Here is a 13,205-nt window from a genome sequence, read left to right on the forward strand (position 1 = left end):
CCCTTACAGGAGAAAAGAAAGGCATATCAACTTACTCAGAGGAGTATGATGTCTACTTACTGGTTTCTAATCAAATCATTTACCAGGCAAAAGGTGTGAGATATTGGTGCAAGGACCTGGATGCATTTTTTATACTGATCCCAGTTTAAAAGTATTGTTTAACTCAGTAAAATTAAAGATATTTCTTTAAACAATTATGTCAATACCATCCAATGCTAAAAGAAGCAACATGCATGGAAGTAGACTTACAAATACACTGATTCTAGATGTTGCAGTGTGGGTGTGTGCCAGAAGAGGACACTACTGTTCATTCTTATGCATTGCCAGACAATAAAAGTTGCAAGAAGAATTATTAAACAGAAAATGATTGCTTATCAATAAATAATTTGTCAAGCAATCAATTTTAGCTTGTCATACATTCGTAAATTGCAGCCCTTGCAGACTCTGATACCTTATATCTAGATAAATATTTACTGGTTGACCAGAAAAATACTCAACTTTCTTTGAAGAAAATGTGTTCCAACACAGTCTGTCTTCAAATTTAAACATTTAAAAAAATATATAGGCTAGACAATTTGTTTTCTTCTTTAGTTGAACATTATTTATAGTAATTGTCTTTGTGGTGCTTTCCCTTGTCATTTCCATATTATATTTGTGTTCTTACACTAAAATATATGTAAAAGGGATATAAAGATTATAATTGTTTGTTACCTTCAGTAAGATAATGCAGAGGGAAAGTATAATGCTACGTTCAGACCGCAAGCTTATGCTGCTTGTACACATTAAGGTCAAACGCTCCTCAAGAGCAGCTTTGACGCTCCTGAAGCGCATTCAGTAGTGTGTCCAGATGCGTCTGAAGTTTCCGCTGCTCCTGTGTTCAATGGCAGTGAGTGGCTTTGTTATATTTGCTGTTATAAGTGGGTAAAAAGTAGTTTTGATATGTTTCTAGGTGAGAAAGTCCACCTGAAAACTTAATCTGTGCAGTCAGTTCATCAAGATTACGATCCTGCCTTCAAATATTATTTTGCTGTTGGAGCTGTTGGGACCCCCATACAACGGCGGTCTGAGCGGTTGTACGGCGGTGCTCTGTCCCTAGAAATCTCATTCAACAGCAGCCTGTGGTCCTTTTCCGCTAATGTTTGCGGTGGTCGGAAGGCAGTTTTCCTGTACGTAATCCAAACTGCAGGCACCAGAATAATAAAATCGAACATATTTTGCCAACTGGTTTCAACATTTTAACATTTTAAATTCTTTCAGAGGAGTGATCATAGTGATCTGCAGCAGTAGTGCTCTGTCTCTGTCAGTTTTCAGATCCGCTGCTCTGATTGGATGATGCTGCGTGTCGAGCAGCAAAAGTTCAACTTTTGCAGCGCTGCTATGAGGTGCTGCTGCAGCTACTCACACGCTGCTCCTGCTGCTCAAAACGAGCTGCAAGACCTTTTGCTGCGCCTTGATGCACGTCAACCATTGACTCTGCATGTAAACCAGCTGCTTCTACTGCCTCTAGCACGTACGGTCTGAACGTAACATAATGCCTAACCTGGCATAAGCCAGATTGATATGTACAAAAATCAACAGGTGGCACCTGCCTCCTATATTGAGCATTTGGCCAATAACAGCAGCAGTAGCAGCTATGACATATCACATTCTTGATAGGTTTCACATTTAGCAGAATTAACTAAAATCTGTTCGAGAGGAATGTGTAAACATCTTTGCTGTCCACAAAACCATATATCCCATCCATCTGCTTGTTTTTAAAAAAATAAACAGAAGATATTCCAGCTAAGATACACTAAATAGTGGAGTCTACAGGTTGTTTTGCTTCAGCCTGTCATTTCAGGGTGACGTCATATACTTCACTGGTTTCAGTGGTTTAAATCGTATCTGTATTCTATGCTAATGCATTTTTTGGCTTCTGGCAAGATGATTCCGGGAATTGGAGTGTGAATTTACAGATCTCGCGACAATTCCTCTTACTTGCAAGGTAAGAAAATGCCAGCCATAAGGCTGAAAAAGAGGAGGAAGAGAGGAGGGGCAGAGTAAGGAGAGGAGGAGAAAATGATAAAGGAGGAGGAATAATAGAGGAGGAGGATAAGTGGAAAGTAGAATGAAAGCATTAGAAAAACAGTGGCAGGTACAGATGCAGTGCACAGAACAAGATTGGCTGTAAATCTTTACAGATAGTTTTTCATGGCATATTTACCTTTGATTTTTATGATGCCTGTTTAATAAACTTTAGTTAAGTTACTTAAAGTTTTATTTCTATTTTTACATACATATATATACACATGCAGTTTTAATTATTAAAACAAAGGTTTTCACACTTTAAACCAGGCTCCCTGACTGAATTAAAATCCAGCCTGCACATGGTTCAGACGAACTCAAAAAGTCACATACTGTATTCCAATATACACTATGTGAAGTGATTGATGAATAATCTGGTACCTTACAAAGTTGGGCATTAAACAACAGAAGCTAATAAAGTACAAATAAAGTGTAAACCGGTCAGCAACTGCTAAGCTCCTCCTCTCTGTTGTAGCCTTTAAAAAAACAGCCAATATGCTCTCCTGAAAAAATAAAGTTTATTTTTCAATAACCTCTGAGGACTTTTGCGCTTCCTCTGACACTATTTTTAAATCCTCTCACTGATAGAAAAACCTTAAGCTTTCTTCAAGCAATAACAACTTTCTCGTCAAACATTGCTTCAATAGATGTGACTTGGTAGCATTATGACACAAGTACTGATTATGAAAAAGATTGAGCAAAAGAGGTCAGTAGTGATCAAGCTGAAAATCGACTGCTTCTGCTGATGACCAGATTTCTTGGCGCATCTCTGCTGATGAGTCTAATCTTCTCTATCTTCTGAAATAAATGCATCTTTCGAAGTGATTTTAAAAGGAGAACAGGTCAGCTTTGGGTACTGCTGCTGTCAGCCTGACAGGAGCAGGGTGTAAAGCTGGTCACTTTGGCAGAAGAAAGTTGCTTCTTCTTGAGCGTCGATATAGGAATGAGAGCCAAAGAAGTAGCCAAACAAATTATGTTTATGGCTTTTTGGGATCATAGTGTCATAATTGTACAACTGCATATATTAACTTAGAACAGGTTTGTGTAGTGGGTGATTCTGGACAAAAACAGGCTACTGAATTAAATACTTTTACATAAATACTGCTGTTGTAATTCCAACAACTATAACAAAATACCCTAAAAAGGTCTATACTCCCTATCCAAGGTGCATCTGTGTGAGATGCAATCAACAATTTACATAACATTTAATGTTATTGGATTCAGAAGTCCTTATTTCATGCCTGAACCGCAGCAGGCTAACATGTTCTTACTTTTCCAAATTCTTATCTTATTAATATCCTACCAGAATTTTAAAAGGATTCTCAAACAATTTAAATAAGGATAAGATCAGATAGTGTCTTACTCTGAATATAAAATGTATGCCCACATCATATTTTACGCAGGACTGAAATGTAGGTTTGCCTAAAAGTAAAGATCTATGTTTGTTCCACTCATTGCAACAAAGTTAACCAGAATAAGTCTTAGCTTTTTGAGGTAAGTGAGTTGTTTGATAAACACAAAAAAAGCAGAGCGTACAGAAAAGAGACATCTATCCATCCATCCAGCCACCCATCATAACCGGTGCTACGGTGAAGCCAATTTCCACAAAGCTGCTAAGCTGATTGAGGCAGACCAAATCTGTTTCACCAGCTTACATTCCTTCAAAATGGCCATCTCACTTCCAATATCACGGGCTTTTACTGTTCCCCATTCCCTTGGCTCAAGCTGAGAGTTAGCAAGGCTTAGCTGGATGAAACACTCCAACAGCCCAGTTCTTCCCTGGAACTCACTGATATCTTTATAGCACAGTCTCTTGCTTATACTGTAGCTCTACTTGGTTGGATTATTTATTCAAGCTATTATTCTTGGACTGTTTAATTTTCTGCTTATTCTGTGTTTCATATGTTCATTTCTGGTTTAAAGTGAATGAGATTTATGTGTATTCTGATTATTCTAGGCATATAGAAAAATCTAATTTGCCTGTAAACGTTTTGTAAACACACCTGAGAAAAATTGCAAGGCAGTATTTACCAGCAACATTTTTTACTGGTGTAGATTAAAGTCACGGAAGACCTTTTAAAGAAAGTAATTTGGACAGATGAGAAACAGTTTCTACAAAGAATAGGTAGTTAGAAGCCATGTGGGAACAGAATCACACTGCAGCAGCATTAGACTTTGCTCCAGCTTTTATATGTGTACATAATAAAAAAACAGAATCAGATAATTATTGCTATTTTTCAGTTTTCCTACACTGTTTCTTTCCAATAGCTTTTCTGTCATTTTGCCTTTACAGCAAATATCCTGTCAGTCCGGGCTACAGCCTGATGGCACTGGCCTATCTGGCCTGGGATCAATGCTGCTCAGAGCTGAGGCCTTCCATTCATCTCAGTGCCATAAAATGTGATTAGTGCTGACTACAGCACTGCACGGAGATGGGCTGATAGGCCTGATAGCTTCAGATAGGCAGGACTGGACACTCAAAAGAACAGCTGGAGCAACAAAATGCTGGATTTTCCACAACTGCTCACTTTTATTTCCCCCTTTCCTTTTCATTTGTCATGTCTCTTTGCTCATTTAGTAAAAGCAGCTTTTAATCCATCTTGATTATACTAGTTCTTTCACTTTATGTGATCATGTTTTGCCAGTCTTTCTTCTCCCTTGTTTTTCAAACCCTGCAAAAGCTGTTACCTATACATAAATACCAACATTGTGAGCCTTATCATACTGCAACAAAAAAAAAGTAAAGTATTGTGTTGCAATGTATCTCTGAGGCATGTGACTGGCTCTGTCAGCCAATCACAGCCTCAGTGTTTGCCAGTGGCTGACTCAGGTTCAAAACTGTGACAAGAACTGAGGGGGAAAACAGTCAAATTCTGAGAAACCATATGTGTTATAAAAACAGACTTTAAACTCATTGGTAAGTGGCAGCAGAATATGTAAAAAATATTTTGACAGCTAGTGTTAAAAATAAGGTCAGTGAAGAGTATAACACTGTGAAGAAATCTTTTGTTATTCTAAACATAATGTGTAATGTCACTGAATAGTGCTCCAATGGAATCATAGAACATAGCATTATGTGACCAAATCTGCGTTAATCTAAAATAACTTATAAACACCAATTATTAGAATTAGAATCAAGTAATTTTTACCACTGATCATTTCGATTACAATGTGACCTTTACTTCAATGCAGTATACCTAGTTTTCCTATGGAACTATTCCAAATTACAAGGTTTTAAATTTTTGCAAAACTTTAGCCTTAGGCAGAATTTGAAAATTAGTTTTGGTTTTTATACAGTTTAAGAATAATAATGTAGCAGTACTTAAGTAGGGGGAATTTGATCAGCTTTCGCTGTTTTTTAAGGTTGGAATTGCAATCAGGAATCATCCGTTATGACTGGGCATTATATAAATAAATTAAGTTGAATTAAAAAGCCTATAAAAGGATTAAAAAGTGAGATAGTCCATTTATGTCCAAGTATATATACACAGAGAGAAGACACGGCATCAGCAAAATGAAATGGCAGATCAAGGGAAAAACTAAATTCATTTGGATTTCCTAAACACAATTTATGACATTACAACAATAATCAGAGGACTTTGTTAGACGGTGTTGGAGGGAGGCTGTTTAAAAAAAACATTTTGATCCGACTTTTGCTACCGTTTAGATCTCACTGTAAACAAAATAATCTTCATATATATAATCTTTCTATTTGGCCGTACATGTTTTTATTTTTTGTATCTTATCAATTTCATAATGTTTATATAAAATCGATAAGATAGAAAATTATAAACATTCATTGTTCTTAAATGATGACTGATAAAGTATTTCCACATGCAGTATTACATTCTATTCTTTTGTGTTATTTTGAATAGCTGGTAGTGAGTGATGCTCATTTGCATTAGATAGATAGATAGATAGATAGATAGATAGATAGATAGATAGATAGATAGATAGATAGATAGATAGATAGATAGATAGATAGATAGATAGATAGATAGATAGATAGATAGATAGATAGATAGATAGATAGATAGATAGATAGATAGATAGATAGATAGATAGATAGATAGATAGATAGATAGATAGATAGATAGATAGATAGATAGATAGATAGATAGATAGATAGATAGATAGATAGATAGATAGATAGATAGATAGATAGATAGATAGATAGATAGATAGATAGATAGATAGATAGATAGATAGATAGATAGATAGATAGATAGATAGATAGATAGATAGATAGATAGATAGATAGATAGATAGATAGATAGATAGATAGATAGATAGATAGATAGATAGATAGATAGATAGATAGATAGATAGATAGGGCCACATAAAAATCACACATAAAAATCACAGTCAAGGTTGGTAAGACTGAACCACATGAGACGATCATGACCTGTGTCTCGCGGACGTTCTCCACAGTGAAGTTGAACCACACTCTGAAGCGTGGGTTGCAGGTGTCGGGTCGAATGAAGAGGTCAAACTCAAAGTCACTGATGTAGTCTACACGGCCCAGATTCCCTGCAAACAAAGACAAGCAGGTTACGCTAGCAGAAAATACTTTTCTCTACATTTTTCAAATATAAAAGTTACTGACTTTTTCAACAATTCAGCTTTAGAAGCCTACAGAATGACTTAATAGATTACTTATTGAATCAGGTAAACAAATATTATCTTATGGAAAGTCAATCCAATTATTCTTTTAAATGTTCAATAATCAATTTAAGCTTTCCAATACAGAATAATTTTTTTTCAGGGAGTGGTATTGCCATTGTTAGAGAAGGGAGTGTGTGTCATAAAAAGGCTGCAAGTTCCCTGCTGGAAATTCCTGGTTCTGTACAAGACCCTTAGAATGCTCCCCCCCCCCAGTGACAGACCATTGCTCCAAAGTGGAATGCGTTGAATTCAGAGGACAAATTTTTTGTATCTACAAATGTGATGCAATGATACAGTAAATAAAGGTAGTTATTAGATATGCTAAATAAATCTAACCCTTTGTTCAGTTGAAGGAGTGGTTATCTTTCAATGAGAACATTGTAGGTCCAATCCCAGGTGTCTTCTGGCATGTGTCCCTGGGCAAGCCACCCTAAGTTCCCCAACGATCTCCATGTTTTTGTAGAAATGTGTGCACATCTGGATGGAGTCATGGGTGAATTTGGCTACGCTGTAATGTAGAGTTTTTGGTCGTTTTTTTTAAGACTGATGCCAATATCGGTTACAGTATTTTGATATTAGTCTAATCAATCTTTGATAAGCTCTGTTGGTATTTTGGGGTCAATTCTTGGAGCAAATATTTATCTTTCTTCCTCTTTTTACATCATAAAAGGTCATAATGATAAAAAAAATAATTACAGTTCTCAATTCAAACAAAAAAGAAACATTTATTAATAAATAAACAAAACATTAACAATGAACAACAAAAGGAGGGTGACAAGGCTGTTAAATACACTGATGAATAAACTCAATTCAATTCAGTTTATTTATATAGCATCAATCATCTAATGGCGCTTACAGACAATACAGTCAGATTGGTTCAAAGTTTTTGTCCAGGAAAACCAGTTCATTGCATCAAGTTATTATCTTGCAGGACATGCTCTTCCTGGATGAGCTTGCGTAGACGATTTACTCTTACATTTTGACATTTACTCTTCAGCAATCCCTCACACTGTGCATTTTGGTCAAACGTCCTTGTTGCTGAATCGTCTGTTAATTTTGTAACCACACCTGCACTGTGAAGATGTGAGCATACACATTAATTTTATTTGTTTAGCTTCCCTTTGGGGCCTGTACCAAAGCTGCATTGTAGCCAGTGTGAGAGTGGGACCTTCTTTATTGATATATGCTGCTTCGTCATTGCATTTTAGTTTAGACTATTATATGTAATAAATAGTATTAATGGCTTGCTGATATTTAAGATCAGATTCTTTGTCGATATGGTATCAAGATTTTATATTTTTGTTCCAAGGCTTGGGCGTACCCTCTTCCTACAGTTATAATATCTTTACAGGCTGATTTTGAAGTTTAAAAAGAACAGTCAAATAAGTATTAAAAAACATGTTGGTCTTCTCACTGAGGTCACACCAAAAAATAACTATGCGGCACCCTCCTTATGATAGCAGCCCGATTTCTTGTTTTGATTTTGAATTAAAACTTTTGGTCTAAAACTAGCAGATGCTAAATAGTAAAGTCTGCCAGCACACTGAGCAGGCCACAAGGTTTAGCGCTGCCTTACAACTGCACTTCAGGGTACTGTTGACCACCTGGTGACTGGTTGCATCATAACAGCAGGACCTGTGCACACAGACAGATGATTACAAACAGATGGGCTAACTGCCTCACTGTCAAAGGGGATTCCTCTCCTTCTGTCAACTAACAGAACTCTCATGCATTCAAAAGGAAGCCACTCTGCTCTACTACATTTAACCCAAACAAGAAAGTGGCATCATGCAATTTAGAATAAAATGTCGTAAAATATTTTCTTTATTCCAATGCACAGTAGACAACAGCATTTACTACTTAAAGAAAAAGAAAAGTACTACTTATCAATAGTCTAAATTATACAAGATACCTTTCTATTCTGATCCAGGTTCTATAAAGCAATTTAAAACGTCTGTCTGTGTAACAAACACTAGTAGACTAAATGATAAATGGCCTGTTCTAATATATATATATATAATAATATAATATATATATTTATATATATATATATAAAAATATATATATATACGCTTTATGAACGGCACGCTCTCTCAGTTCAACTCCATTCAATAGGTTGCCAAATTTCTATAGAGCCCTCCAGGCGAAACCCCGGCTAAATCACACCGTAAACAAGCCTTAATATGTAGCGGGAAAAACACCCAATCTGGCAACACCAGCTACCAGTGTCGTAGCCTACAGCCGCGTGCGTCATCAAAACAAAATGCAGCGTGGAAGCCACAGCAGCATGGAGGCGACCGTGGAGGCGACAAAGCAGCAGTATGATCACTTAAAACAGGTTTATGACCAGGTGGTCAGTGAGGATGTTGGCAACAATCTTACATTTCTCTGCAAACTTTGCCCGCCGGCTTTCAGTAAAAAAAATCCGCACTTTAACCTGCCTGGTATAATTTTCCAGGATTCCAGTATTCCTTTTTAGTATGTACTGAAATGAAATTTCAAATGGAAAAAAATATTAAAATTAAAAAAACATTTCCACCTTAAAGACTACTTTCCTGTTTTTCTTTTAATAATTCATCATAAAAAGACCATTCAAGCAGCACATTTTTCCTGATGTTTTTGAGAATATACTGTAGGGGTGAAAGCTGCAGCTGCTACTAGTGTGAAGTGAATGGACAGCAACAAAGCATTAAAGTAAGAATGGGGAAATGCTGTCCCCTCAATGCTAATGTAAACCCTGGTTGGATAAGGATTCAAAACTGGATATGAAGATTAAATCTGACGCACAGTTTCAGTGTTACAACTGATAAAATAATTGCTGTCTGTGGTTCTACAGTAGGCTATGGTGTAAGTGAGCAATATATGAAAAAAAAAACTATGAACTAGTTCATTTTTTGGAACTGTGAACTTAGTTCAAAATTTTGAATTATGAACTATGAACTGAACTAGTTCATTTTAAAATGTGTGAACTGAACTTTGAACTAGTTCACGTAGAAAGAGAACTTTCCCAACACTGTATATATATATATATATATATTTATATATATATATATATATATATATATATATATATATATATATATATATATATATATATATATATATATATATATATATATATATATTTTTTTTTTTTTTTTTTTTTTTTTTTATTATTATTATTATTTTATTTTTTTATGCACTGCAAATCCTCGGAATTTCACCATATCACACGCTTTCAGTATTAAAGCTGTTCAATCTTTCGCACATAAGGCCCCAACTCTGCAAATGGACTTACTTTGTGCCTCAGACTAGTAAAGAAATTATTTTGCCTGCTAAAAGAGGCCAGGGCATAGAATTGCATTTCAATGAAAGGCTGCATATAGTCTTTAGCCGTAGGTAGGTCAGAATCAGAATCAGAAATACTCTAATAATCCCAGAGGGAAATTACTTGGTCCATGTCAAAGTAAAATTAACATTGATGGCCGAACCTGTGTGTATTCAGAGTGGACCAGAGTTTGTTTCCCCTAATGGCCCAGACCTTTTATCAAGGTGTTAATAAAGACCAGCAAACTCTGATCAGGACCAAACAAGCAGACTGAGACACACTCTTTCACGTGGATTTCCAAATGGACTCTGGTACAGGTCGCTTGAGGGATGAATACAAGCCTTGCTCTGACCCAAATGCACACAGCATAGAATTTTGCTGGCTTACTAAACTACTCTAGCTGCAACAATAAAGGTAGACAAAAAAATAACCCCAATAATATTTGCATTTTTTTCTTGTATTGGTATTTGTCAATACATGCATGCGTTTGCTGATTCATTACTAAATTCAACACTCATGCTTTGAGATCATATAAAATGCATGCATTGCTGCAACCCATATTGTTTTCCTTGTTTTTTTTCATATATTTTTTTGTTGTTGTTTAAATTGAGACTTTTTTAACATTTGATATTATTGTGTTGTTTTAATCATGTAAATGAAAAAAAAAGCCATATCAGCTTCATGAATCTCCCCCCAAACATAGGCACCTATGGCATCTCACAGACAGAGCAAACCATTTTCATGTATTTACTCTGTCTTCACATAGTCATTTCTTATCAACAAGAGCAATGATCATTATATGAGTGGCTTTAGTATGAGTTATAGCCCATGTGAAAATAGTAGAATTTAAATACAAACGAAAGCAAATGAAAAAAATTTAATCCGCATTTGATCCAGACCAAACAAGCAGACCAATGGACTTTTCTGGTATGAATATAATTTAAGACTTCCAAGCATAGCATTTCCATACAGTAAGCACCACACTACTTCCAGTGGAATCCAACATGATGTACAAAAAACATGATCAATTTGATCAACCTACCTTCTTTCACTGTCTGTTGTGTAACACTAATGTGAACATTGTTGGCCCACTTGATGGTGTACAAAATTGCTAACAAATTAAAACAAGGCAGTTTCATCCCAGTTTTTTTAATACTGCACTTCCACTTTATTTTCATTTAAACATTTGCTACTAATAGGACTCAGCAGTGGCATTCCGGCTGCTATGCTGATATTATGTAGTTTCATGCACAACAAAAAGAAATGTGCTTTGTATTCTGTTACCTTTCTATCAGAACCAACTTTTTCAACAATTTGATTCACAGCAGCTCACCTAGATCATAGAACATGTACCTTTAAGCACAAAAAGAGTATTTGCAACTTAGCAATTCTTCTTGCATGTAACATGATAAATAAATAAATGGTGTAATTGAAGTAACCTACAGTAATTATGTTATGCCTGTCATAAACCTATTAATCACTGATGACCCCTGATTTCCACACTTTTCTCAGAAGTTTTGATTGATATTCAGTAGTAAATCAAAGGTCTGTTACTACATATTAGAGATGGTGGAGGAAGACTGTTGACTACTTCTGCTTGTAAATTCGGTAGCATGGACAGCAACAGACAGTAGCCATGGCTGACTGGATTATTGAGCTTGTTGCTGGAGGCCTGACGTAAAAGATAGCCACAGTCCCAAGGTTAGAATTACATGTTCAGCCCACAGAGAGCAGGGATATGACACCCCATTGATCAACGTTTTAATTTTATGGTGGCTACCTCCAGATTCAAGCAGTTTGGTGGGATGGTAGCCTGATCCTTTTAATCAATCCCATATCATTTAGTATTTAACTAACATTTACGGCTGGCTAATCTTGTTGAAAGGCAGTAAAGACAAACTTCATAAAAGTGGATTTTTTTTTATTTTAAATCTGTGTTGGTCTTAAGAGACAGTCACAGTAAATCAGATTTGTCAAGAAATATCTCAGCTGTTGTTTACAACACAGATAGATTGTGTTAAGTGAAGCTAATAAACATTGCGCTAAAAAAAGATGAAAAAGAGCTAAGACAAGGCATTTTTTTTATGTTTGAGATTTCTTACAAATTCCTCTGGAGCTCAGTTCTCTAGATATTCTTCTTCATTGCTGTCTTGGCAGTTTATGCTGAATATCATTCTTCACCCTTGAGGGAAAACTACTATAGCATTTAGACATTAACAAATTGGTTTTCAATGAACAGCTTAGGCCTGCTGCCACAGCCCAACACAGCACAATTGCTGGATATAAACAAGATTTTACACTTGACAAGGTCTCCTTGAGGAAAACCCTGAAAAGAAATCCTCTGTGTTCCTCTGATTATTCCTTTCTTTACTCCCTCTCACACCCTTAAAACCATTAAAAAAAAGGAAAGAGGAGAAAAAAAAAATACTGTTGTATTTGTGGTTGTTTGCGTCATCAACACAGCATGCAAAAATTAGTTTTCCATGTTCACTAATTTCCTTCACTCCTGAAGCTTTGATGTCATGCTTGAGTAAGTGTTTCTCCGTCATTGTGGGAGACAAAGACAAACCAAATTCCATTTTTTTGGAACCTCTTTTGAACCATGGGCAAAATTGCATTTCAGATTTCTACTAAATGCTTGTGTCATTTCTAAAGGGTATGTATCAAAAAGATGTAAATAAAAACTTTAAAACTTAAATGTTGGTACTTTCTGTATCTTTTTTTATATCTCCTGTGTTTTCCTAGGTAAATCTACCGTGGTAATGTGTGGTTCTGGGAAGTTATTTTCATTTCTTGGGTATGAAGCAAAAGAAAACAGAAGTTCTATTAATTTACTTTCATATTACATTCCAATATCTGCTGGTTAGATCAATGGCTACATGTTGACTGGAAGAGTTTGGCTATCGATTCAAGAAGGTCCACCCTTCTAAGGCTTTCTAAGCTTTTCCCTTGTTGGACTGGCTAGTATCAGCAAGCTACAGTTGTGGCATGGAGGTCCTTCAAAAAATGGCAAAAAGAAGGCTGCATTTTCGGACGAATGACGAGGAGTCTTCAAATCCGAATAGGCCTTGGTGCCGCGCTATGGTGTAATCAGGCGAGGAATCTTGCCTTCAGAGGAAGCAACTGCTGAATTCGAACTCTACTTCATAGAAGATCATCCTCAAATGAC

The 13,205-nt window shown here is 36.0% G+C and overlaps 1 protein-coding gene across 2 annotated transcripts in view; it reads right to left on the bottom strand.

The window, feature by feature from the left end:
• The window catches only part of agbl4 (ATP/GTP binding protein-like 4), a 424,654-nt gene that overhangs the window by 383,585 nt on the left and 27,864 nt on the right, over nt 1-13,205 (bottom strand). For both annotated transcript variants that reach the window (XM_038281088.1, XM_038281089.1), the window contains exon 3: nt 6,470-6,594. In XM_038281088.1, the coding sequence (XP_038137016.1) occupies nt 6,470-6,594 (125 nt within the window). The remainder of the gene's footprint in view (nt 1-6,469; nt 6,595-13,205) is intronic.

The sequence above is a fragment of the Cyprinodon tularosa genome, unplaced genomic scaffold, assembly GCF_016077235.1.
Source record: "Cyprinodon tularosa strain WSP-4 unplaced genomic scaffold, ASM1607723v1 ctg167, whole genome shotgun sequence".
NCBI classification, from domain to species: domain Eukaryota; kingdom Metazoa; phylum Chordata; class Actinopteri; order Cyprinodontiformes; family Cyprinodontidae; genus Cyprinodon; species Cyprinodon tularosa.